Below are 26,632 nucleotides of genomic sequence, written 5' to 3'. Positions count from 1 at the left end.
CTGCAGCCCTCAGCTTCATCCTTAACCCCAGAAGAACCCTCTTTGGCCGAGATGGAGATTTAACTTTCCTTCTCCACCTTGCACCGAATCAATAGGTGTGCACAACCGGGCTTTGTATCAAGGGGCAGGGGAGATGGGACGCTCTTCTGGGCTCAGCTGCTCAGCATTTCTGCACATACCTAAGGGAAGCAGAGATGTCTTTACCTCTACAGGGAGGAGCGGATCTTCGTCTCTGTGATTGCCCAGCCAGGAAATCAGTAGCGAACTGACCTCCCTTTCCAGTTAGTGGTACGGTAAGATAATGGGTGGTAGCAGTCTGCGAGACAAGGATGTCGGTGCTTTTCTTGGGTTGGAGCCACGCAGTCGTTTCAGCCTGAGAATCAAGTCACGGGGATCTCCTTCACCGCGAGGGTTGTACTCTACAAGCAAATAATAATGCAAACAGCTCGTTTAAAATATTTATAACATTTTGAATGGCTTGCGTGGCACAAACCCAAGAAAGACGAGGGTGCTCGTAATTGCTGGCGCTGGCTATGTCGTGGGACACGCTTACACGATCGATCAGGCTTGCATAATCCTATTTTGTCCTTTCAGAAGACGTTTGAGTGTCCAGGCAGGCTCTTAGCCCCTGGCCTCAGCCCCTGGCTTACGCGTTGCTTGAAGGTGCTGCTTTCCCAGGCAGCATCAGGCCCCTTATCCCACTGCTCAGCTGTTTTCTTGCTGAGCTGCTGCTGTTACGCCTAAGCCAATCTCTCCCAGCTCTCAAGGTTGCACTTCAGTGACCAGTCTCTGACCATCAGTGAGTTGTTTATAGCCCCGAGACTTCTGTTTTCAGCCCGTGCCCACGTTTTCAAGGCCTTTGCTGATCCTCCCACGCCCCAGCAGCCAAAGACACCTGGTACACAGCTCCCTTTCACACGGCAAGCGCTCCCCGCGTGTTGATCCCAAGCCTGACGCTTCAGCCTTGCAAATTTAGCAGAAGGGAAAGTTGCAAAGAGGCTTGTGGCCTCTCGTTAGCAAAGGCAATACCATTTCTGCTGGGAGAGCGGGCAGCACAACCAGGTCATCAGGGCTTAAGATTGCAGCAGGGACTGGGAACGACGAGCTTTTGGAAACTTTCCAGCCAACCCCCACGTACGCTGCAGCCTGACCTGGACAGGTTACTTTTTGCTAACCTCTGGTATTAGAGCTGGCGTCTCCCTGTCACAAAGATTAGGTGCTCTATAAAGGTGTGAAGACAAGATTGGATTAGAGATGCAGGTCAAAGACTTAGGACCAGGTGCTCCCGGTCTCCTGTTTCACACACAGTCATCAGCTTTTGGGTTTTGGAGAAAAAGGTCCCAGTAAGGAAGCAGACAGCATTGCCCAGGAGCGATCTGCATGCAGTAATTACTGCAGCAGCACCACCCGCTGTCAGATACATACCTTGGTGGCTTTTCTGCAGCTGCCTGCTCGAGCAGGTTTCTAAATGTGATTTTGCTCTTCCCACGCAGGAAGCTCAGTCTCCCCTCTCCATGGATTCCCATGGCTTTGAACTGCTACCACACACCCACCTGGCACTGAAGAGAAAATGTCACATTTGGAGAATCATCTCCATCCTTCTTCCCATGCATCCAGAGCAACAAATAATCAATTCTATTTCACACAGTCCAGGCTCGGTGAGGCAAATCCTTGACATGCAGTTAAATCCCCTCTTTTTTTTAATAAGAAAAAAAAGTATGTATTGATATTATGATGCCAATGTCATGATTTTTTAATATAATAACTGATAGTAGACTCAAGCTTCCTGGCTTTTACGTCCCCCAAGCTTTGCCTGCAAAAGCATCGCAGGAAAAACAAAGACCATCAGGCTTTGCCCATGAAGAAAGCAACCTGCTAGATAGAAATAAAACTAAGCAAAACACTTTGAAACGATCAGCTATAAAGCAAAGTGAAGAAAGAGCGAGGAAATACATGAATAGCGCTGTGATGGCTGGAGATATTTTCAGGACTTACTTGATTTCCTTATTAGCCCTAAATTCCTGCCTTCCTCAGAAGAGCTGAGCCCTTGCAGGGGAATGTGATACTTCTGGGACAGCATCTGCGGAAGCAACTGCGTTGTGTTACCTGGGATGATGAGCACAGCTTTAACTGGTGCGGTACAGGGAGATGGGCTGCACGCTCCTGGGTCTTCCTCTTAAATTCGAGCTTGAAGCAAACACCTGAATCCTGGTTTGAGTATACTTCATTGCCATATGATTACTTCCCCAGAAAGGCCTTTAAATTTTGCTGGGTGAGTGCATCACCCTCTCCTACGAAGAGGGAAGAAGCGTCATTGGGAATTGCTCCAGCCCATATCCTCTCCCAGTGACGACCCTGCACCACTGCAATTGCAGAGTCCCAGCATTTTCCTGAAGTGCCTCAAATGACACAAACCCCACCGGCTTTCTCTTCCCGTCCTCAGAAGAGAAGCGGGTGCTGGAGGAGCTTTGGTGTTTTGCTAAAGTATCATTTGAGTTTTGGTTCACAGTTGCTATACGAGTTTTACAAGTTCGAAGCAGCGAAGTCCAAAAAAGCTGCCCAGCTTTCTGCTTGCGGCAAAAGGTGGAGAAATCTGTGATGAGTTGAAGACCTTTGTCTTGGCAGGACCACATGGATTCCTGAGCTCTTGACTTGCAGCAAGCTCTCAAGTGGAAGCTAGAGATCACACCTTAGAGATTGGGAGAGGAAAAACAACTCAAGGGCTATGAAGTGGCAAGATGCTTAAAAGCTGCTTTGGAAAAAAACACATTCTTCCTACAGGAGGAATAAGAAGCAGGGGAGAAGCAAGGAAAGGGTTAGTCATCTTCCTGGGAAAGATCCTGTTTTCCATATAGCTGAGGTTGTCTTGGGCTTTAAGCATGTGCCACTTAAAGCATCCTCGCAAAATCTCCGGCGCCTGCTTTAGCCATCCCCAACGTGAGCTGGTTTACCTTGTAAACCAAATGCAGTGCTGGAGAGAGCGTGCTACAACTGCTTGGGAGACGGGCAGGCAAGCACCCGCCTTCAGGCCTGCCCAAGCAGGGCAGCAGGGCGTCCTGCACAGGAGACGCGGTCCGGTGGGAGCAGAGCTTCGGTCCCCCGTCCCCTGCTGCCCGCGTCTACGGGGCTGAAAGCTTAGGGTGTGCTAACACTGGTTGGATATAAGACATAAGGCTGTGCTCTTACATTTCTATACTAACAAGAATGAAACGCAGCACGAATCCCTGTGCTTTGGGATTTCCCTATTTCCTGATGCTGAAAAGAAAAGGAAAAGAAAAGAAGTGCCGTAAAGCCGCAATTATGGGCTCAGCAGGGATCAGAAATCAGAGAAAGCAGATATGAGAGGAGAAATCTGCAGAAGTGTGTCCCTTCTCCAATTAACTGCAATGTTTTTCTTGGCTTTCACCTCTCTGATCTTCCGTTGCAGCTTTTCCACCTCAATGCCCACTTTTCCCCCCATTCAAGTAGGGCTTTGCTTGCTGATATGGAAAGCTGTGGGTTTGCTCCTGTGTACAGAAAGCCACGAGCAACGCCCAGCCCCACCTGACACAGAGAGACAGCACGATCGCTAAAGGAGCCCAGCTCACTACAGGGTCACGTTTGTATTTATTGTCAGCTACTGGATAATTCGAGGTAAGCTATCAAGCACAGGCATACAGACAGGGACTTTGTCATCTGTTTCTCTCTCTTGAGGAACGGAAAAGTGGAAGACTTTAGGTTTGCCCACCTTTTTTTCAGCAGTTAGAAGTCCTGCAGACTTTACTCCTTTTTCTCCTCCTCACCACTAACTTGCTGAGTTGCATCTCGAGTGACAAAAGATTTTTTTTGCAGTAAATAGCAGGTAAAATCACCCTGGACACTCAAGGCAAACAGCACATCTAACCCATCGACCTGCAGAGAGAGAAAGGTGGTATCACCATCCTAAATGCTCATTTAAAGAAAGTTTCAGAGTTCACAGATCCTTCGGTGAGGAGGAGAAAGGAGCAGCTACTTGTTTGTTGCTCCTGACACAAGACATGAATATCTGTGATTATGTCTAGAGCTGCCCGGGGTTTAAGGCCCGTAGGCTCTGGAGCTGGCTGACTTTATAAGCAACTCGTAATTTCCAGTTTTTGCATCCTTGAAAAACCCTATCATCCTCTATGCTGCATAAATATCACTGCAGTCCTTTGAGGAAAAGGTTCATTTTCAAGCTCACTCTGCAAATGCATAACGGGCACAGATGAGAGCCTTGCCACAGGATCTGTCTCCTCTCGCACACAGACCAGTTCTTCAATCAACCAACACCTCAAAATACTCACAAACATCTCTCATGCGTTACTCCGAGCACCAGCTCTCCTACTTCCTCAGCTCAGTTGTTTCTCCAGAACACCGCAGCAAGCCAACATTCAGAAAAAGGAGAAGCAGGTGTATTTATCCTCTAAACAACATCGCGGGTGAAAAACACCTGCCTGGAATGCAGTTTTGGGCCAAAGGAGGGCAGGGATGAGGTTCACGTATTGAACACACGGTCAAGTATCATGGGTCCTGCCAGGAGCTGCCCTACCAGCTCCAGCTGGACTTCACAAAAGTCCCTCCTACAGCCATTACCAGAAGTCGGTGGTGGTGGGTGAGCAAACAGTGATGTTAAAAATATTCCCTGCAAGCTCCATCTCATCAGATTTCTTTAGTCTGACACGGAGTAGGCAAGTGATAAACCGACAGCTGAAATTCAAACACAGATTAAGCGCAGAACAGTGCACATAAGAAAATACAATCATAACCTACGTACATAATGATGGGCTCTGAAGTAGCTTGACCACTCAGGAATGAAACCTTGGGGTTATAACAATTACGAACCCATCAAGTCAATACTTCCCTACTGCTAAAAGAGCAGCCAGTGTTACGAGTTAGGAAGAGAACAAGGCAGCAAATGGTTATGCCACTATGCAAATCCCTGTTCTTAAGGCTTCAGGGTTGATAATGCACTGGGGACACCTTGTTCAGCTCTGGGCCGACACGTCCTACATGTCCCTCTCAGCTTGCTGTTAGCTTCAGGACACTGCCAAATCTCCCCTAAGTAGGCATCTAATCTAGATTCCCAGAAGTAATGGACAGTTCATACTTAGCCCGAGAGGAGATTCAGTTATTCAGCACATTAGAGAGTCAGAGTATTTACACAGGTACTTAAAACATGGGATTAAATCTTAAATTTAGGAAAGCAGGCCTGAAAAATACTGTGGTGGGTTGACCCTGGCTGGGTCCCAGGTGCCCACCAAAGCCGCTCTATCACTCCCCCTCCTCAGCCGGACAGGGGAGAGAAAATACAACGAAAAGCTTGTGGGTCGGGGTAAGGACAGGGAGATCACTCAGCAATTACTGTCACGGGCAAAATAGACTCAACTTGGGAAAATGAATTTATTACCAATCAAATCAGAGTAGGATAATGAGAAATAAAATGGAATCTTAAAACACCTTCACCCCACCCCTCCCTTCTTCCCGGCATTAACTTTATTCCCCATTTTCTCTACCTCCTCCCCCGCAGCGGCGCAGGGGGACGGGGAATGGGGGTTGTGGTCAGTTCATCACACATTGTCTCTGCCGCTCCTTCCTCCTCAAGGGAGGACTCCTCACACTCTTCCCCTGCTCCAGCGTGGGGTCCCTCCCACGGGAGACAGTCCTCCATGAACTTCTCCGTGAGTCCTTCCCACAGGCTGCAGTTCTTCACGAACTGCTCCAGCGTGGGTCCCTTCCACGGGGCGCAGTCCTTCAGGAACAGACTGCTCCAGCGTGGGTCCCCCATGGGGTCACAAGTCCTGCCAGCAAACCTGCTCCAGCGTGGGCTCCTCTCTCCACGGGGCCACAGGTCCTGCCAGGAGCCTGCTCCAGCGTGGGCTTCCCACAAGGTCACAGCCTCCTTTGGGCATCTACCTGCTCCGGCGTGGGGTCCTCCATGTGCTGCAGGTGGATGTCTGCTCCACCGTGGACCTCCATGGGCTGCAGGGGGACAGCCTGCCTCGCCATGGCCTTCACCACGGGCTGCAGGGGAATCTCTGCTCCGGTGCCTGGGTCACCTCCTTCCCCTCCCTCACTGACCTTGGTGTCTGCAGTTGTTTCTCTCACATAGTCTCACTCCTCTCTCCAGCTGCAATTGCTGTTGCGCAGCAACTTTTTCCCTTCTTAAATATGTTCTTCCAGAGGCGCTACCACCGTCGCTGATGGGCTCAGCCTTGGCCAGCGGCGGGTCCGCCTTGGAGCTGGCTGGCATTGGCTCTATCGGACATGAGGAGGCTTCTAGCAGCTTCTCACAGAAGCCACCCCTGTAGCCGCCCCCCCCCCAAACCCTTGCCGCACAAACCCAATACAAATACCAAATGCTTCATCTGAAGCAGTATAACCCATACTGTACTGCCAATAAGACAAATGTATCTTAACAGGCCACCATCCTCTTCACCTTCTGTAAAATCATAACGTTTTAAGGCACCACACAAAAAGAGAAACAAAAATATTATTGCTTCAGACCACAGTTACAAGTACGTACCTTACAGAGAAAGGCGGGTGCACAATTTCAAGTATGCAAAGGCAAAGAAACAAGTAAAACTTTGTAGCTGCAACGAAGAACTCCAAATTAAGTGCTGCTGAGCCTTCTGAGAGGGCACTGATGAATCACGGAAGGAAAAAAAATGGATGTGTAAGCAGGAAAAGCTGGAGGTGTTCAATAAAAAGTTATCTGAGAAACTACTAGAAATAGAAGTCAGTCAGTAACAAGATTCCAGAGGAGGCAAGAAGTAGAGAAGTAAATTCAGAACCAAATTTTTGAAGGCATGCAAGATACAGCCAGACCCGAGAAAGTCTGAGCCAACATATCAACACAGGCTAAGTGGAAGAATGTGCATTTGCAAAAAAAATACTTGCTACTAACTGCATTACCTGTGATAAGTAACGTCTAAGGACCTCAAGTCAGCATGTCTGATCCTTTTCAGGTGTCCACATCTGTCTATGTGTTTGCATTTACTGTGGCAGCACCGAAAGGACAACTGCTTATGCAAACCAGGCTCCGATGTCACGTATTTGTGCAGCACCCACCAAAGCGAGTACCCACAGACATGAAACTAAGGCAACGTAGGTCTGCTGACGCTTTAGAAGGAGGCGTGCTTATGCTTAGTGACCCCACGGTACAGAAAAATACTTTTATTTATAGCACGAATCTCCTACACAAAACACTGAACTAACAAGTCCTCTCCCCTACATTTCCAGGGATAAACTCTACCCGTAAGTCTTCAACCACAATAAGGATCTTTAGAACTAAATGGTTCAAAACTTGCCAGGAAAGCAATTCTCAGCAAATGGAAGACCTCCAACTCATGAAACTGGAAGCTCAGAAGCGGGTATTACAGAGAAAACAGCAGAACAGCTGGTTAGAAGACACAAAACATCGTCTGTATACCTCAGGAAATGCTTACAGCTAGTCACTCAGAACAGAGGTATTTGCTGAAATAAGAGCCATAAATAAATCACGTTGCTTAAAGCCAAGTCATATTTCAAGCTAAGTTCAGATCATACTAAATCTGTCATCAGTGCTTAACTTTCTACAGCATGCCCCTCAAATTATTTGACTCTCATAAGCAAATCTGTGCTAATTCATATTAGGCTAATGTCTTTGTTTTACTACACAGTAGCAAAGGCCTTAAAGTGTTGCTCAAGGTCAAGGAGAAAACTAACAGCAGAGCCAGTAACAGAATCGAGGTTCTGTTATTGCCCCAAGTCCTGTGGTTTTAGCATTAGTCAGGCCTGTTCTTCACCTCTGCTGCAGCGAGGTTTTCTAATGGTGGCTTACAACTACTGCCAACAGCAGCGCAGGCGGCGCGGAAGCGACTGACTCTGCGGGAAGGCCTCGTGCAACAGAAGAGGACGGTAAGGAAGCCAACACACAGCAGGTAAAATACAAGTTTTTTTTTTTAAAAATCATTTTCTGTTTTACAAGCAAATGTTTGTACAGAGGTTGGTGGAACACAAGCGGACAAAATAAGCGAAACACAAGACCAAGGGTTTGTCATATAGATCTGCAGCCAAAACTTAATAAAAGGGCAATAACTGGAGATATTCACAGCGTTGATCAACTACAGGTCTATACCCCCTCCCCCCAATACACGTGTATAACAGGAAAGACATCCAGCATCAGCTTTCAAACAGCTAAAACGCCCTCAGAGCTCACTTCCATTTTAATATCTGCACGATTCTAGGTGCAATGGAGCACAGAGACAACTGCCATCGTTGCATAGCTACCTCTTGCCAACTCTTTGTCACATACTGTTCCCAAACAAAAAGCAAACATAAAACCAGGAGCAGAGTGCTATGTATTATTTTACATCAGACTGAAAAAAACAAAAAAGAGTTTAGTAGTTTAGTCAACTCTTCAGATTTTCATATGAGAATTTTCTTCCATTGCCTCCTAACTGAAAACTTCAACTGGCACGACTTCTCAAAAAAAAAAAAAAAAGCCCAACCCCAGTGTTACTTGATCTCAAAGAGAGCGAGCGAGAGAGAGCAATGCCAGCTTTGACTCAATTAAACAAAAAGTTAGTTACCTACACGGGACATTAGAGGAAGTGAGAATCCGATAGCCGGCCAGGTACAAGAATGAGTTTCCCTCAGTTCTACCTACAGCATTTCAGTAACCACCTGTAATCAGTTAATCCTGGATATTTCTAGCAAAGACTGCCTGACAGCACAGAGCTCCTGCTAACAGCCCACTCATTCTGATTCAAATGGCTAAGCACTTCAAATTCCTTCCTCCTTCCATTTCCCTGGGTTAAACGTGTATTTTCTTTGGATTTGGGAAGAAAGACAGACTCATTCCTTGTTATTTTAGTCTCCATTCTGGCACAGAAAGTATTGTCCTGGAGTCAGGAGAGAACAAACTAGCTGCCAACTGTCCAACGACCCCAAATCACTCTGGCGTGCAGACGGCGGACTTATGAGAGCAAGGCTGTAACTCTGAGAGATACCATCAGGGAGGAGAAGCATGATGGCACATAGTCCTTTTCCAAAGCTTCCCACTTACTGTGGGTGCAGCACAGGGACTCCATGATGAAGCACCAGAACAAGGAAAGCAGGAATAGAGACAAAGCATCTCCTCAGCAGTGGGTTTTCAAAAGAACGAAGTCATCTGAAAGCTCAAAAACCCAGGATCCCCAGAGCAATAAGCAGAATTGTGCAATTCAAAAACACACAGACGTGAATCTTACTTTCAAAGGGCTTTATATTACAAAAAAAAGTAAGTCACAACGAATGCGAAAAATCCATTCAATGAGGCTTGTTTCCAGTTTGCTAGGAAAGCTACTTTTCTCTTCTTTATTCCCAGCCTACCGCTGAAAACATGATTGCCAAAACAGTGACACCTCGAGCTAGATTTTTAAAATCAAACTTGCTCTGCCAGATCCAGTACTCTGAACTTGTCCAGGTTGTAGAAACAAGCCTTCACGACTCTGCCTCCAAAGTATCTTCCATTTAGATCCACAACAGCTGGAATTGAAACCAAGAACAGGTCAGCAAGTAGCAATTCAATAAAATAAACATTTCTTTAGCTAGACAGTATCATCGGTGAGACTATTTAATCTCTCTACAGAAGTTAACTCTGAGGTTCACAGGACACAATTTAGTATCCTACCTTTGATGGCAGATTCAACCCGTTCAAACTCTAAAAATATTCTTACGGCTTCATCATCAGGGGCACCAGGAATCTGAAACACAACCCAGAAGTAATTAGAACAGTAAAAAAAGACTGTTTTAAATTGCTGTTCTTCACAAAAGTAGTGAAGAGAACACAATAAAAAGGTTCCAAAAGCACAATACCCAGAGATTTTTGCCCAGTTTCTGACATTAAAAGTTTGTACCTCACAGATATGGAAAATACAGGATCACAAAGCAAGAAAAGGACCTTCTAATCTGTGCCCCTGCGCTAAGGCAGTAACGAGCCAGTCATGAGGGACAAGTGCCCAGTTCACTTTCAGAGCAGACAGAGATTCTCTCTTACCTCAAAGATGACACATTTCCCAACCTTGCCATATTTTTCGCATTCTTCCTTAGTTTCAACTTCTAGATCTTCATCCACCTCCCCAGCACCTACCATGTTCTGAAAGTTAAAAGAATAAACCCAACTCACTGGATGTAGTCTGTACAGACGATTACGTAGACAACTCACAGATGCATGCAACTGTCACCATGAATACTTGAAGCTTCTGTTTACGAGTGAAGAGCTACAGGAGGAGACAGTTCCCTAGTACTAAGACAAGGTAACTGTATAATCTAAAGCAGTGTTGATTTACAGTCACAACGTGCATCTCAGGAAGACACAGATTTTCTCCACAACACAAAGCACCATGTAGGTGCAGGCCAGAACTGTTTGAACTGTACAGAGTCGTCGTAGCAGGAACACAGGTTTAAACGTTTCAACCAGTCGCGTATGCTGCAAATACCAAGACAGGTTCCCTTACTCCCAACTTACCCGTAGTAAGACCACTTTAGTCGGGCATTTCAGTATCTCAGTCAAGGGGTTCGAATCCGCTTTCTTGCCCGTTTCTGCTTTGAAGACAGAACAGTGAATCATGCAGTAAGTTAAGGTTAAAGCTCATTTAAACCTTACATGGGGGCTTTTATCAGAATCTTACTGTTACCAAACAACGGAATAAAAGCCACAAAATGTAGTTTCATATTGGTGAGGAATTCAGAACTCGCAGCTATTTGGAAGGACAATAAGCAGAAAAGTCACTGCTACAGAATGTGAATTAAGCTAGAACACTGACAACATACTATTTCTTTGAGGGAAATAATTCGTAAGTTCAGAATTGTATCAGATCCCCTAAGAACTAAAAATCAGATCTCCTGGCTTCCAACACTTGTGCTCAGGCAGAGGTGCTGTTCTAGTAAGCCTAGATGTCGTCTCTAGATCAGACAACAGCAGGGAAATGAGAGCAATATCTAAAGCATGTGATAGGGAGAAAGTCAGCAGAAGCAGAGCAGGATCACCCCCTGAAGAGAAGAGGCTTCCAAACACTAAAGGAGGACAACTGGTGGGGAAGGGGAGGACGAGCTAAAATAATTAATAGAGGACCACTTTAAAAAAAGATAAAAAAGATAAATTTCCACAAGAAGGAACACAAGTCATTCTTCCAACTCTATTTTCATAGAATCATAGAATAGTTTGGGTTGGAAGGGACCTCTAAAGATCATCTAGTCCAAGCCCCCTGCCGTGGGCAGGGACATCTTCAACTAGATCAGGTTGCTCAGAGCCCCGTCCAACCTGACCTGGAATGTTCCAGAGATGGGGCATCCACCACCTCTCTGGGGAACCTGGGCCAGTGCTTCACCACCCTCAGCGTAAAAAATTTCTTCCTTATATCTAGTCTAAATCTACCCCCTTTTAGTTTAAAGCCATTCCCCCTTGTCCTGTCGCAACAGGCCCTGCTAAGAAATTTGCCGCCATCTTTTTTACAAGCCCCCTTCAAGTACTGACAGGCTGCAATAAGGTGTCCCCAAAGCCTTCTCTTCCCTAGGCTGAACAACCCCAACTCCCTCAGCCTTTCTTCATAGCAGAGGTGTTCCATCCCCCTCATCATTTTCATGGCCCTCTTCTGGACCCGCTCTGACAGGTCCGTGTCTTTCTTACGCTGAGGACCCCAGAGCTGGACGCAGTGCTCCAGGTGGGGTCTCCCCAGAGCAGAGTAGAGGGGCAGAATCACCTCCCTCGACCTGCTGGCCACGCTGCTTGTGATGCAGCCCAGGATACGATTGGCCTTCTGGGCTGCGAGCGCACATTGCTGGCTCATGTCCAGCTTTTCACCCACCAGTACCCCCAAGTCCTTCTCAGCAGGGCTGCTCTCAATCCCTTCATCCCCCCATTTTCTGCAAGGGCAAATGGTAAACAAAAAATCCAGGAGCTTCCACTTAGCCTGAACTATTATTTTTCCCTGACCGTGTTTCACAAACTTATTGGTGTAGGACAAAATTACCTTTCTCTGCAGAATCGCCAACAATGATCTTGCCACCCCTCTTGCTTGTTTTCTCTACTGACAGTGCTGTGCTCAGCCCCTGTTCATGCTTTCCCAGCCCCTGGCCCTCTCTGAAACCATACTTCTGCATGATTTTATGAGCTACTGTCCCTCTGCAAAGAGAAAAAGCATCAGTTAGTAAAGGTTTCTTACACAAAACATTAACATTGCATTTCTCCTGAGTGCTCAAATACTCTATCTCCTAAAATCTCGTAACACAGCGACTGAAAACTTAAGAGCTTCTACACGCCTTTACAACCTAGCAATTTCACAGCATCCTGTGAAGATGAAAACTGTTACCCCTGAATTACAGATAGAAGCTGACTACATACAATTGTTCATACTTTTACAAATACAACCCAACTCCCATTAGCAGTGCAAGTCAGCACTGTACACTCTATAGAACGGCTTGGGTTAGAAGAGACCTTTAAATATCAGCTAGTCCAACCCCTCTGCCATGGGCAGGGACATCTTTCACTAGATCAGGTTGCTGCCAGTAAATCACAAAGCAGATTAGACCAAGGTGTATTTAGTCCAGTTTCTTGTCTTTGTCAGTGGCTGGTATCAAAAGCTTGAGAGAAAAGACAGATGTAGAATATCTACTTCCCACATTAGATCACATTCCACTGTCTACTAGTTCAAAGCTAGTGTAAGCTCCAGAGTACGTGGCTTTGCTATCCCTTCCTATAACAAATCTGGATATCCTCAGCATTAATTTAAACATGCCTCATCTTTCTGAATTTTCAAGAATGTATTGAGGCAATAAAGTCCCCACCTATTTAAAGGTACCTTTTTTTTATAAGTACCTTACAAAAAGCACCTCCACTGACAGGTTTTTAAATTCCCACTAAATGAATAGATAGAATCAAAATATACCTACACGTGTTGACGCTTCTTTGGAGACCGTAGCTAGACAGGCCAAGACACAAAAGATATGCCATGGTATAGTAGTCTACACCACAGTAAATATTCTATGCTCAGTCACCCCCGTTCTACCCATAGGCATGTAAGACTACACAGAAAATGCAGAATCGGTGACTACACGACTATTTTCTAAGCATACTATATGAAACATACAAAGACACATTAATAAAAGGCCAGGAAGTCTGACTATGTAGTGCTGAAAGGTTAAAACAGTAAGTCACAGAATAAACAGTAGCCAATTGTGTGGTCAAAGTAAAGCAGGTTAGCTCGTATTTTTAGCACTTCCTTCAATGAAGTGAAGGTCCCAGGGTATCGCTAACTAGAGGTGGTAACAACGCATAAACTGGCCCACCATACTGACTTCGGTTATCCTTTTTCTAGACAATGTGGGGGGAAAAAAAGCATTTCTATCAAAAAACTGCATGAAAAATTGTCTCCAAAATGGAAATGCAGTATAATAATGTAATAAACTACACTTATGTCTGTGTTCATCCTGGATACAGTTTTGACTACACTGAGGCTGCATTTCCACAACACCTGATGCAACTGGTAACAGGACCATAGCTAACCACTACACCTTTCAAATGAGGTCTCTAAGCTGGTTTTAACTACGTATTCAACTTCATTTTGTTGCCACAGTAGTAACACAAGCATTACACGCAATGCTAATCCAAGGCAGAAGAGTAAATGGACAGATTTGCAACCACAGCTGCTACATTCATGCAAATATGCTTTGATTTTTTGAACAAACAAAGCAGAGCTGAAATGATTTGCCCACTGGTACGTAGCGAATTTAAGACAAAGCTGGAAAAGAAACCTAGAGGAACTAACATGCCATCTGTGTTTTCCTGTATACTACATTAGCTTGGCATGTACAAGCCATAAACACTTTATACTGGAATGTGGCTTCAGAACTTGCTTAAAAGCACAGCCTTAAATGCAACCACCTCAAATGCGTTTCTCTCGATCGAGTAAATCCACTGCTGCTTCTGTATCCTGCCAGTTAGGACTATATGCAGACTAACCACATACATGCAATGGGTTGTGTTCTTCTCTACCGACAAACTATTTTAACTTCTGGTTTCCACCACCTTCTAACGCCTTTTTCCACAAAATGTGCTTAAGTCAATCATTTACCCCATGTTAGCAAGGAAAGAGTTGCTAGGTCCTGTGGGGGAACGAGGTCTTTCTGGCTCATCATACACTGGAGGAGGAATAGCTGCTTTGGAAGATGGTGCCCGAGGTCTCGACTCCTCTTCAAATGGAAATGATGCTACAGCTGAAGAAAACGGAGACATTAGCTTTTTCAATAAAATACTTTGCGTGAACTACTTGTTATGAACACTAGAGTACTATGCCTTCACTCTAACTCACTTACGGACAGCTCTTCATCTGCAAGTTGTACTTTTTTCTGCTTTAATACTAAAACTACGAAAAACAGTCTTCCACAAATCCAAATCAGAAGAATGTTTCCTTTGCACACGCTGCTTTGACATCCCCTCAACACTCACTCTCTCAAAAACAAGATTTGAGTTGAGGCATTCTGGATTTTCCTCACTGGATATAGAGCGAGTTTGTATCCACGGGTCTGTAATGCATTTATTAACCTCTTACTTATCAAATGGAGAAAAGAAACATTAAGAGGCCACCCGCACTACAATGAGTTTATCCAGACAGAGGGCAAGCAAACTTAAAAGCCCCATTCATCAGGAACAGAATTATGACAAAAATGGATCAATGCACACAGCTTGGGGCCTGAGGACTGTAAAGAAAAGTACACTGTACGTTTACACAAAAGAGAAATCAGTCTATTAAAAAGAATGAATGCAACTCGAAGCAAAGTATTTATATAATCTTAAGAGATCTCACTGACAATTTCTGAACGGCAACTTTTCCTGGGGGATGGAGAGATATATATCTCTATATCTATACATAGATATCTTAATCATACTGATTAGATTATTAAACTACCTTCCACTGACAAGTCAAATGGCAAAATGTTTAAAAAGGCTGCAGAACACTAAAGGAAATATGCAGAACACACTTTTGAACGTACGTATGGACTTTTAGACTGACTTCATGTTAGACTATTTTCTTGTGAACTAGTACTTGTATCTTTCCAAATAAAATGTCAGACATGAAGTTTGGGGATGTCATATGAGGAAAAAAATCCCTATTTAAGCAGCAGATGGACTAGACTATGGGACTTCTGCTACAGCAATATTTTCTCAGGTTTTTCCAGCCTAGCTTTGAGCATCAAGTAACAAGCTGTACAAAGGTTTCCTTGTGAGATCACGTCACATTTTGAAAGCTCTCTCCCTCAGGATATTTCTACCATTTCCAGCCTATATTTACTTCTCCTTGACACCACTCAATTGCTCTTAATTATTTACTCAAAACAATCTCTTTCTGTTTTTAATGCTTACACACTTCAAATGCTTTCACTATTATACCATTCACTTACTCCACCAAGCTTCATTTTTTTTTTTTATTTGAATCTTCTCATAAGTAAAATCAGGACTCCCAAAGGAAAGTTTCTGTGCGTAAGATTCTTTTTTCTTCTTATTTTTTAACGTACACAACATACTGTTCGTTATTTTAATTTAAAAATTTAAGACAATTAGACATGCAAAAAAGGGAACAGTTTTGTTCTTATAGCAAGGTTATGCCATCTAGTGGACAACTGCAATCTTCAAGCCATCTCCACTGAGGGAAGCCCTCGCGGGCGCACATCTCTTCAGCAGATACTGTATCCCTCAAAAACTTAAAAAATTCTGTCTGTAGTGCATAACCCCTTCAGAAGAGATATTCACGAAGTACCTCCTAAAGCGAAGGGTAATGGAAAAATTCCCTCTTCGTGCTGTGGAGGTTTCTAGTCTACCCAGAGAAATCTGTCTGCAACGTTTCTTCTTTCACATCAGAAATGAGTAACTGAACATGGTTATAACAGACCAGCTTGCCAAACCACTTCTCTAGCAATACAGAAAGAATCCTTTAGAACAGAGATGTGAAGCACAGTAGTATCGCAGGTTCCCCACAGCTTCCCCCCATCAACAAAGAACTAGTGTAAGTTCTTCTGCCACGAAGAATCGTACGGGAAGAACAGCAGGACGACTTAACTGAACAGAAGGTTGAGTGGGAAACAAACACCACTGCTAGGTTTTAGAGAACAGGATTTTGGTGTACTTACGTTCTTTGTCCTTCTCAACAAGAGAAGTGGGTGGTGCAATGGCAGCTCCTCCCATACCTATGAGCAAAATGGAAGACAACACATTCCTATGATTAGGTTCTGCTGCTCGGAATAGCTTCACTGAATCTTAACACAGCTGCTGGCTCCTTACCAGCCAATTCTTAACATACATCTCTACCAACAGAAAAGCAGCAAGAGAGCAGTGTGAGAAGTTTCAATAGTGGTAAACTAGAAATGAATGAAAGGCACATCAAGGGAGACAACATCAAACTGCGGTGATGTACTACATATGGTGTCTATCATAAACATGTTTCATAGGTTTTCAAAATTAAAGACTGCAGTGAAACAAGTCTTCAGTTCTAAAACTGCTCCATTAAGCCAAATGAAAAACACGGTCTGTTCAAGATTAACTACGCTTTCATGAGAGTAAAGTACAAAGCTCCTTCTGTGTTTTAATAAACAATATTCTAATGTAGTCTCAAACTTCCAAGGCAGAGCAAATATTTTAAACGTCCTGTCAGAAATTTTTCTTTTCTAAAATAACAACAGACCTGAATTATTTACTGTAACTTTGTTGCTGAAAGAGAATAAAGTTTCATTTTGTTTATGGAAAGACATCTCTCATCACCCAGATCCACATTTTGCTAACCAGTTCTAAGGGCATTCAAGTAACAAATGCAGGAATGGTAAGCTTTTATAGTGAAAACTCAACAGTGATTCTCATAGCCTGATTTTAGCTCATGCCTCACCCCTTTCCTGGAACCTACACCACGCAGAAACTTAAAACAGGTATCTACAAACTAACGTAAAAAGAGGTCTTTCCACAAATAGTTTAGCTGCCATCTCCCTCCATGGAAAGAAGTTTTCTGTATTACAACAGTTACGATGTAATAAAATGCTAGGTTTATTCTAAAGGCTCAGAAATAACAGTGTATTTTCTCTCAGCTCAGAAAAGAGAACTACAGAATCCATGAAATGGGAACAGGATTGTGAATCCCCCCCACTCCTTTTTCTTCTCTTTCCCCATAAAAAACCCCAACCAGTTCCCTTACTTCTTTTTCGTCTCTCCCTTTCATAATCTTCATCTTCGTCAGAATCTGGATCTGGTCTTCTTGAAAACCCACTGGCTTCATGTCTGTCTTTACGTCTTCTAGGAGACACAGTAAGTTAGGATAAGAAACCATCAAAGTTAACTCTCTGCTTTAATTTGTGATACCACCTTTGCAGTGTGAATCACACTGCTACACTCTAATTGGCGTTTTATAATGTCTTCCATGAAGGTGTAAGTAAACACGTTTACTTTTTATTTCTTTGCTTTTATATAAAAATACTCATGGAGTATTTTTTGTAAAATATAAGATGGATCCAAAGCAAGATCATTTTCCACTTGCAAGTCAGCCAAGAAGAATGTATGGAAATGAGGAAGCATCTAAATAAATCTAGTCCAAACTGACTACAGTGACTGAACGACTACAATGGAAGAGGTGTTGGATGGAACAGATAGCAAGGTAACAGAGACATTAATTAATCACCCTGCTTTGAACAGAATCCCTTTTAAATTCCCCATCACAGGCTATACAGAGTAATATCATTTACTCAGTCAATTAAAAAACCAAATCATCATCATGCTTAAACATCAGATTATTGAGAAGCTAGCTTGGCAATTAAAATAAGATTCAGGCAAGTCTATTAAAACTTTTAACATTAGATGAGAAATGCTTCAACAATTGTTTGCACTTCAACTGTTATTTATTGTGATCATGAAATTACTCATTTTAATGCTTTAGAAAAAGGGAAAGTATTTTTCCCAAAAAGTTAAGAGCACAGCTTGGAGCATAAATCAGATCTCGTTCCCAGCACAGCCATCAAAACTGTGCTACAAGATGCTAAAAACAGCACTACTATGGAACCAGACAAAATTTCTGAATCTCTACACTGTGAATTTAAAACAAAGGTACACTCTGTTCAAACACTCGGGTTATCACAAAGCATACATCTGATGCAGGTTTGGCTGAGATTGTTTCCCCAATTTTAAATCAGAACGTATTATGTATTTTTCATTTCCTCTCTCTAACGTTATATATAAAGACTACCCTCTTGGCCCACATACAACAAGTACAAGCATGACTAAATAGCAATCAACGCTGAAGCTGTGGAAATGACAGCCCAGATTTCTGAGATCTTGCATGCTAGTATGACAGAGCCTCAGGCATTCCTCCTCCACCAGAACAATGAAGATATAACCGGGAGAAGACAGAGAAGTCCAGATGACTAATTAATTTCCACAATCTAAACAGAGCAACAGAATACCCCTCTTGTAATTCCACAGACTTTAGATGATTCATACCACGATGAAGCTGGCATATTAATTTCACTTAAAATAAGCAAATGTAATCTCACTGCCTGGCTGGCAGATGTTTTGCCACCTATTTCAAAAGGACACTGAATCTGCATTCAACTTCTTTAATATGATTAGAGAGATTACTCATTCCAGGGAAAGGGCATTAAGGTAATTAAAAAATAAGTAGTATTTCCTTTTGTCCAGAAACAAGAGAGTAATAAATACACAATTAACTTACTTAAACTGAATGCAGAATATTAAAAAAGAAAATGCAAGTATGCCTCTCAAAGCCTGTGCTAGCTACATCTTTAAAACTGAATGCGTTCATGTACCCGTTTGCAGTATTTAAAAGCAGAAAGGATGGTTTATCATTTGAGTGTTGAAAGGTATTTCTGTAGTCAGGTTATACTGACAACAAATACTCTAAAACACCTGCAAGGTCAAAGTCTGATAATGACGCATCAAGTACCCAAATACTGCTGCTACTATCGAAATAAAGCACATGTAGAAACACTTGACACATGTCTTTCAGCCAAAGAAGTTGTAAACTTGATAAATCTTACAATTTTTGCACTGTTAGGTGATCTTAGCAAGAGCATTAAAACATATGAATTAAAACATTGCGCTTGTTTCTACAAGCATACAGTATTCTTCACAAAACCTTTAGGAATTTCCCTGAAACTTGCTTAGAAGGATAAAACTAAACAAATCGACATGTCTATTCTTTATATAATTGTCAATATGTCATGAGTTTAAACAAAAGCCTTACTTTTCTCTTTCTTCAATCTCCTTTTGCCTCTCCAGCTCACGCTGCCTCTGTCGTTCCTCTCTTTGACGTTTTACCACTTTTTCATAGTCATTTGGGAACATGGGATCATACTCATCCGCCAAAGGAATCAACACATCTCCCGCAGAAAAACCACTAGGTACAGGATCCTTACAAAAGAAAAAGGATTTTTTTCAGCTCAGGTCTGAAAACAACATCCAGTTGGAAACCAACTTCTCACTACTTCCTTCTCACTCTCAACAACACAAAACTCAACTCCTGACTTCTATAATGACAGGTAATACCCCACCGGCACTAGAAGAAATCTTTGCTTTACTTAAAACTAACGTTTCACCCAGCCTCTCACTATCACAAATTTTTCCATGAAGAAAGAATCACCCCCACCCACTCCCCCTGCCAAAAACAAAGCAGCAGCAAATCAACGCGGACAAGAATTTTTCAAAATCCATTAATCCATTATTAGAAGTATTATGGTATCTTGCTGTTGCAGTGATCTGCAAGGGGTCCTCCCACACAATCTCATCAGTCTTTTTCATCATCTGCTATTAATATAATAATTATATGTACCTGGGCAGAGGTGCACATACTGTTATTCTCTCATCTGAAAGAACTATTTCAGAACCATCACCTTTGAAAAAAATTTCAAGGAGAAAGTTTCTTTTGATTCCTTATCACAAGAAATCCATTTTAAAAGGTTAGGTGGCTTTTCTTTTGTTTTTAAGTTGACTGTTATACAGGTCCAGTTCCAACACTGGTGCAATTACAATTATGTACATTATTTAGACTAGATATAAGGAAGACATTTTTTATGCTGAAGGTGGTGAGACACTGGCACAGGTTGCCCGGAGAGGTGGTGGATGCCCCATCCCTGGAACATTCCAGGTCAGGTTGGACGGGGCTCTGAGCAACCTGATCTAGTTGAAGATGTCCCTGCCCACGGCAGGGGGGTTGGACTAGATGACCTTTAGAGGTCCCTTCCAACCCAAACTATTCTGTGATTGTATGATTTACTTGACCAAACTGCTGTCTTGCAAAGTACTTTGAAGGTATTCAGGAGAAATATGCTAGGAACATTGTTTTATTTTAACTGCGCATTAATCTGGGTAATTCCATGTTGTATCACATGGAAGTCTGTATAAAGTTAAAATGTTCATTAATTAAAGAACCTCTGAGCAGAGGAAATCAATTTCAGAAAATGATCACTTCTTTGACTACTAGGAAAGACGATGACAAAATTAAAATACAGACTGCGGTCAAAGAATTCCAATTCCAAAACATCTGTTAACAGCTGGACTTTTTAGCTGCCTTGGTCTTACCTTTAACCCAGCTGCTACATGAGGCGGTGTGTCCACAATCTGTCTCTCATCAGAAGAGCTACCTCGTTTCAGGTCAATCACTGGAGCAAGGACTGTTGTTTGTTTTGTTCTCTGACTCTGAGAAAATTACCAAAACACAAAATGTCTAAAAAAGATAACAAAATAGTTTTCTAAAAAGCAGCTTGCTTTACATGCTTGCAGCTGGTATCTCCAATTTTTTTTAAAAAGGATGAAAACGACTGTCTCAAATTCTTCACTGTGCAAAGCTCAATATATAATTTCGCTTCAGTTTATCAACATACAGCAATTCTCAACATTTCTAATGAACCTTGACGTGGATAACTTAGTTTATGCCATATTTTAGTGGTGGCAAAGGCCGCTCAGTTCTGAGACAGATGCTTGCCAACTATGGTTAAAAAGCTGCTACACAAATACAGATCTGATGCAATATTTCAAAGCACGGTTCAGCGAAACCAGTGCATACCTTCCTCTTTTTAAGCGAGTGAGATCAGACTTTGCTTGTGCATGCACTAGAACACACAGTGGTAGATGAATGGTCCTAGGTTTGGACTAGGACCAGAAACATTAAAAATTCAGACGATCTCTTCAGATGAGTTTGAACCGAGTGGGTTTTTTTTAAGAAGGGGCTCAGACTTCTTACGAAGATGTACTGTTCTTCATATTTTAACATCTGATAAAATGTATTAATCTATTCTGAATTCTGAATTTTCTAATCCTATTCTATTCTTCTATTAGTCTATGCATACACTGCATATCAGTTACGTAGACAAAGAATATATCTACTATAGTAGCCATTTAGATGTCATTCATGCAGGTTGTTCCAATTATCAACTAAATCCTGCCCTCAGTTTTAGCAGCATAAATCAGGAGTAATTCCCGTGAAAAAGTGCTGTGCCTACTTAAGTATTTGGTATCTATGCTTCTATCTATCTACTTCTCTTTAAATTAAGTAATCTCATTCTAGAACCTACACATCACAAAGACGACACGTGTCCTGCCTGAACCAAAATATCAACCCTGCTTAAAGAAAAAGGGTGAAATACTGTAGCAATAAAAAGAGAAAATGGCTCTGTCACAGTTTAAGCTCAAGGAATTAGCTTGCACTCCTTCTCCCTTTCATGTACACTGGAAATACTTTCTGCAAAAGTTTCTAACGCACAACGATTTGCACTTTAGCACCATAAGCCTTTTAAATAGCAAGCATAAAATGATGCAAACATGTAAATAACTGATGCAACATGCCAAGAATGACCAACAGCCAGTAGTGCCAACTATCAATCACAGTATGACCCTTACTTCCTTAAAAAAAAAAGCTTAATCGCATTATCTTTAAAGTTAGATTTGAACATCAGGTTTTGGCTCTGCTAGTTAAAAGATCCGAGGCTTGCAGCACACACATCAGTTCTTCATTCAGTTTTAATTTTGCAAGACTCCCTCTAACACACTTCAAGAAACATGCATCTTGCCTTTTCCTCCCTCAGTTTTGCTAGGCTCCTCGCTACAAACTCATAGACAAATCCCACCAAATTACCCCAAATCGGTATTCTAAGGTCACAAACTTTCCTCAATGCTCCGACAGAAAAGAAGTTTGAATAATAGAAAGCAAAAATACAAAGGGACTATACCTTTGCTTGTGTGAGAGCTGCTTTCTTCACCTGCAATTGAGACTGTAGTAGTTTGAAATTTTTGGACCAGCCTTCTGTTTTAGAATCGCTGGTCTCGACTCCCAAGTCATCGTAAAGTGACATTTTCTCTTCAATCTAAAACTAAAAGACAAAAGAAAAAATCCAGATGACATAACAAACCTATGTCCAGGGCTTATTTGCTACTAGTTTGCCTATGTTTGTACGCCGTATTTTTATATATCTTTTTTCCAAAGCCAAAAAAAATTCAAAGTAATAACATTTTTCTGGTTAGTAGCAGATACACATGACTACAGTAAGGCTGTTTAAAAGGTAACGAATACTGTTCAAACGTTAACAGGTGTTGGAAACTACCTAAAATTACATTTGTGGCATGAGATATCAATCATTTCAAGGCTTTGATGAAGTTACACTGTAGTCCACACTGGTATTTTGAGGTTCACAAAGAAATTCAACATTAAGTATCACACAAGCCTCAAGACTTCCGAATCAAACACAAAGGAATTATTGTCTCTGCTGACCTTAAAAACTACCTACACCAATATATCAACATTCCAATCATCTTCTTAAATCTCACTATTTTTTTCACCACTGTAAAGGAATATCTTCCTTATAATAATACTCTAGCAAGTATTATTTAGTAAGTAACTATTTCCACAACATTTAAAGGCCTCGCCAATACACAGAACTTACATATGCATACACACACACCACACCCACCCACATATATACACATATATATCAAATTAGCTAGGTAACAACATCAATAACATGACATGAAATGTATCACTTTGTCTGATATTGCATCTGACGTGAATGGAAGAAGAGAAAATTTGAATGTAATGAGAGGTCTATCACTTGTGGAACAACCTGTAAGCTCATTATTTAGTCTGTGATACGCCTGGATTACACTATCTCCACCCAAAAACTTAACTTCTTAATTTGCTGCAGGATCAAACATGACTGATTAATGGTCTGCAGTGAAAGCTTATAGACTCATCAGCAAGATCTTCATCCCACAGATTTGACAGATACTTATATCTGAGGGAACCTGCCCGACATATAGGAGATGACTGTTGCTATAGATATAATTTATGTGCATTTAAACCTGTGGAAAAAGTCTCAGATGCAGCAGACAGCAACTGTATTACAACTCCAAGAGGTAGCAAGCTCAGCAAAAATCTTAAAAAAACCCCAACAATTTAATCCTGCAGTGGAGTATTAACAACCGGGGCTCAGGAGAACAGAATCCACTGCAAGAAAATGGAGGAAGTTGCATTCATTGGAAATTATTACACATACGGGTACAGGGAATGAAACATATAGGGGAACATTACAACGCATATGGGAACAGGACGAGGACAAGGCACTACATTAATTCCCACCTGCCACAGGGGAGTAAAGTTTACGCAGTAGGAGTGCAGCTGTTCTGGGGCAGATATGATGCACTTGGGGTACGTTATGCTACACGTCTGGATACAGGGAGGCTGCTGCCATCGCGGCAAAGGGACTTTCTGCCTCAGCGCCTGGAGGGGAGGGGGTGCACCACAGCCGGGGAGGCACAAGGCAGCGAAGCAGAAGGGCTGCAACCACGCCAACAGAAAGAGCGGGCTGTTATTTCCGACCCCTATGCGGACAGAGGGGGCCGAGGCCCGGGACGCAGACGGGCCGCGCAGCGGGGGCTGAGGGGCCCTGACCCTCCCCCCCCCGGGCCTAGACCCCTCCGAGGGGAGCAGCCGCGCGGCCGAGGCCGCTGAGGGGGCACGGCCGTCCGCTTCCCGCTCCGCCCTGCCTCCCCACACCCCCCCGGAACCCGGGACGGTCTCCCCGGGCAGGCGCGGCCGGCCGGGGCCCGCAGCCCGCCGCTCACCCGTCACCGCGCCGCCGCCGCCATAAGCCGGCCGCTGAGGCAGCCGGGAAGGGCCGCCCGCGCCTGCGCACTGCCGCCCGCCCGCCCCGCGGCGGCCGCGCACGCCCCGCTCGGCCAATGGGCGCCGAGGGCGCTGCGGCAGCGCCGCCATTGTACCGCCCCCTGGCGGCGGGCGGAGAGCGCAGCACCCCCTCTCCCCCCCTCCCTCCCGCTCCGCCCAGTGCGCTCCAGTATGACACTGGGGGGAGGGGAGCCCCACGTCCCACCCCCGCCCGTCGCCGGGAGCTACGGGCCGGGGGAAGGTGCTGTGATCCCGACAAGGAGGGAATGAAGGAACCATGCACTTGCAGCCCTAATTAAGGTGCCAGACCCGCAGCTGAGCCCCCATTTACCTTCCTGGTGCAGCGGGGCCGGGCCCTGCCTGCCTGCACCTCAGACTTCCTGCACCTCAGACTTCCTCGCATGTTGTTTTGGCGGGCAGGAGAGGGCAGGGTGCCGCGAAGTGGGGTATGGGGATGGATTCTGCGAGAGCAGAAAGATGGCAGCTAATTGCACACACGATTTTTCACCACAGGTGTGAAATTTGGGCTCCCGGCTTCCTCGGCCCCAAAGAAACCTGAATTCCTTTTGGTTTTCACTGTGCACATCCAGTGTAATCGGCGCGCTCAGCTTCGTTTCCCTCCTTATGCCGGGAATCTGGTCCCTGATGTGCCCTGGGGGTCCTGCAACGGGGCGAGACCGTGATGCTGGCGGGGTCTGGGGTCCCCCCACAATCGGGATAACCCCAGAGTTTTGAGTCCTTGTGCAGTGGTGGTGGATCACGGACCCACTCTGGAGGAGTTCCCAGTTGAGCTGAATGGGATGGGAGCCATTCGTCTCACGGTCTGCATGGGATGTTCGGCAGGTCTCTGTAATGATCCCTGCAATAACCCTTTTAAAGAAGGTGCATAAAACCATGGAAATGGAGACATACAACAATAAACACAAAGTAAACTTTATTTCGGCAGGATGGTTTAACGCCAAACAGCAAATACTATCGGATGCTCCATATAGCTCACATAAAGACAGCCGCTTCAAATCCCAGTGGCAAGAGCGATACCAAACTCCACGTTAGTTCTGCACTCAGAATTTGAATGATTGTTAAAAGCCATCAGCGTTTTTCAAGTTTAAGAGCCTGTGTCGCTGCAGAGGAGAGAAGACATAATCATTATAGCTGAACTGTGGGGTTTTTGGGAAACAGAGTCGAGCATAAGGATATGTCCCTGCAATACGATGAGCTGCCACTGACCCTTATTTAGTTGGAGCTATACTGGAGTTTGAAGCAGATTTAGGAATTTGATTGGCAGAGGGTGGGACTGTATGTATGCCCGACACTGTATTTTCCCTGTACATTATATCACAATTCTCTATGCTGTATTTCTAACTCCTTAAGAAATCTGTGGTAGCTTATTGAATGAGTAATCTGGCAGCTTGTACTGGGCATTCAGCATTTCCAATTACTTACCAAGCACACCTTAATTTTTGGGGAAAAAAATGGAGACAATAATATGAGACTCTTCTGAGTTTGACAACACAGTTGTAGTGAAAAATTTAGGAAGAAAGAAAACTTACAGTCATTTCACATCAAGTGTATTTCAAACATCCCCATCTATTATTCAGGTATGTTGCTTACCATTTCACTGTGCCATCACTCCCACTAATACTGAGATCACCGGGTAACCGTGTTACTGCAAAGTATTTGGCTATTAGAAGTATTTATTGCATTATGTCATTTGGGCCTGAAGTGGGCTGGATCGGTTGATCTCTCTGATCATCTAGCTGCAGGAATCATTTTTGTTTTCCAAAACAATCCCTAAAACTCTGCGTCTGTCCGAGCCTGGATTTTAACCTAACCACACCAATTTCCCATCTTTTCCAGGTAGCTCGCCCCAAAGTCTTGCACTAATTATTCGGAGTCTTCTTTCTGACAGCGGCAAGAACGGATTTTCTTTTTTGCTTATAATGGGCAGCTGTATCTCCAGCTCGTACCAAGCATGTCAAATCAGATGAGCTGAGATTTCTAAGAATTATGGTCACTCGCACCACAAATAAACATGCAACACTGTCTGCAAAGCAAAGCACAACCTCCAACCCCAAAGCAGATAGCATTGTCACTTCAACCTCAAAATACTACAAGCACTATCTCTGTATTAATCAGAAAGTCCTTATCTCCAGCATTGCTTTTGACTGTGCTACTATGCAGTTTATTTCCCCATGGTTAGCTGAAAAAATGGTGCTAGTAAGTAAAGCTACTACTTAAAAAAGACCTGATTTCAAGTTCTGGACTATACTAGACTCTTCCCCTCCTAGTTATGCTGCTTTCTACTAGGGCAGTCTTTCTAGGCAGTGCGTTTACAGATGGGTCTACTTTCATAACAACAGTGAAAACTTCTTAAATGTAAGAAGAAATTTTCTTCACCTTATTTATGGAGGATCTCCCAAGTATCTTCATTTGGTTTCTTGCCCTCGCAA

At 43.5% G+C, this 26,632-nt stretch overlaps 1 protein-coding gene and 1 long non-coding RNA gene across 4 annotated transcripts; both read right to left on the bottom strand.

Moving 5' to 3' along the window:
• Positions 1 to 7,917: 7,917 nt before the first annotated feature.
• Positions 7,918 to 24,167, bottom strand: RBM17 (RNA binding motif protein 17). 3 transcript variants are annotated; one of them, XM_076348145.1, is made up of 13 exons: positions 24,122 to 24,167; positions 23,637 to 23,834; positions 22,234 to 22,374; positions 20,588 to 20,704; positions 19,254 to 19,420; positions 17,196 to 17,293; positions 16,144 to 16,200; positions 14,091 to 14,232; positions 11,991 to 12,142; positions 10,487 to 10,560; positions 10,016 to 10,114; positions 9,650 to 9,722; positions 7,918 to 9,504 (listed from the first exon to the last, which is right to left on the bottom strand). In XM_076348145.1, exons 3-13 carry the CDS (start codon positions 22,354 to 22,356, stop codon positions 9,401 to 9,403), a joined length of 1,206 nt encoding a protein of 401 aa, XP_076204260.1. In that variant the 5' UTR covers positions 22,357 to 22,374; positions 23,637 to 23,834; positions 24,122 to 24,167; the 3' UTR covers positions 7,918 to 9,400. The 3 variants fall into 3 exon arrangements, with proteins under 3 accessions (XP_076204260.1, XP_076204435.1, XP_076204350.1); XM_076348320.1 differs by having other exon boundaries at positions 17,196 to 17,290; XM_076348235.1 differs by lacking the exon at positions 23,637 to 23,834 and having other exon boundaries at positions 24,122 to 24,157.
• Positions 24,168 to 25,101: 934 nt separating this feature from the next.
• Positions 25,102 to 26,632, bottom strand: LOC143164926 (uncharacterized). Its single transcript, XR_012996170.1, has 2 exons — positions 26,580 to 26,632; positions 25,102 to 25,303 (listed from the first exon to the last, which is right to left on the bottom strand). It is a non-coding gene; the product is annotated as an uncharacterized LOC143164926 (long non-coding RNA).

Source organism: Aptenodytes patagonicus, chromosome 1 (assembly GCF_965638725.1).
Source record: "Aptenodytes patagonicus chromosome 1, bAptPat1.pri.cur, whole genome shotgun sequence".
Lineage (NCBI taxonomy): Eukaryota > Metazoa > Chordata > Aves > Sphenisciformes > Spheniscidae > Aptenodytes > Aptenodytes patagonicus.
This window is presented reverse-complemented; position numbering and strand designations above follow the sequence as displayed.

Excerpts from the sequence above, each read along its gene's own strand:
- RBM17 (XM_076348145.1), bottom strand. The coding sequence starts at position 22,356 with ATGTCACTTTACGATGACTTGGGAGTCGAGACCAGCGATTCTAAAACA. Across the intron at positions 16,201-17,195 it reads AAGGGAGAGACGAAAAAGAA|GTATGGGAGGAGCTGCCATT; the intron begins GTAAGGGAACTG and ends TTTTGCTCATAG. Across the intron at positions 12,143-14,090 it reads TCTTTCCTTGCTAACATGGG|AGGGACAGTAGCTCATAAAA; the intron begins GTAAATGATTGA and ends TTCTCTTTGCAG.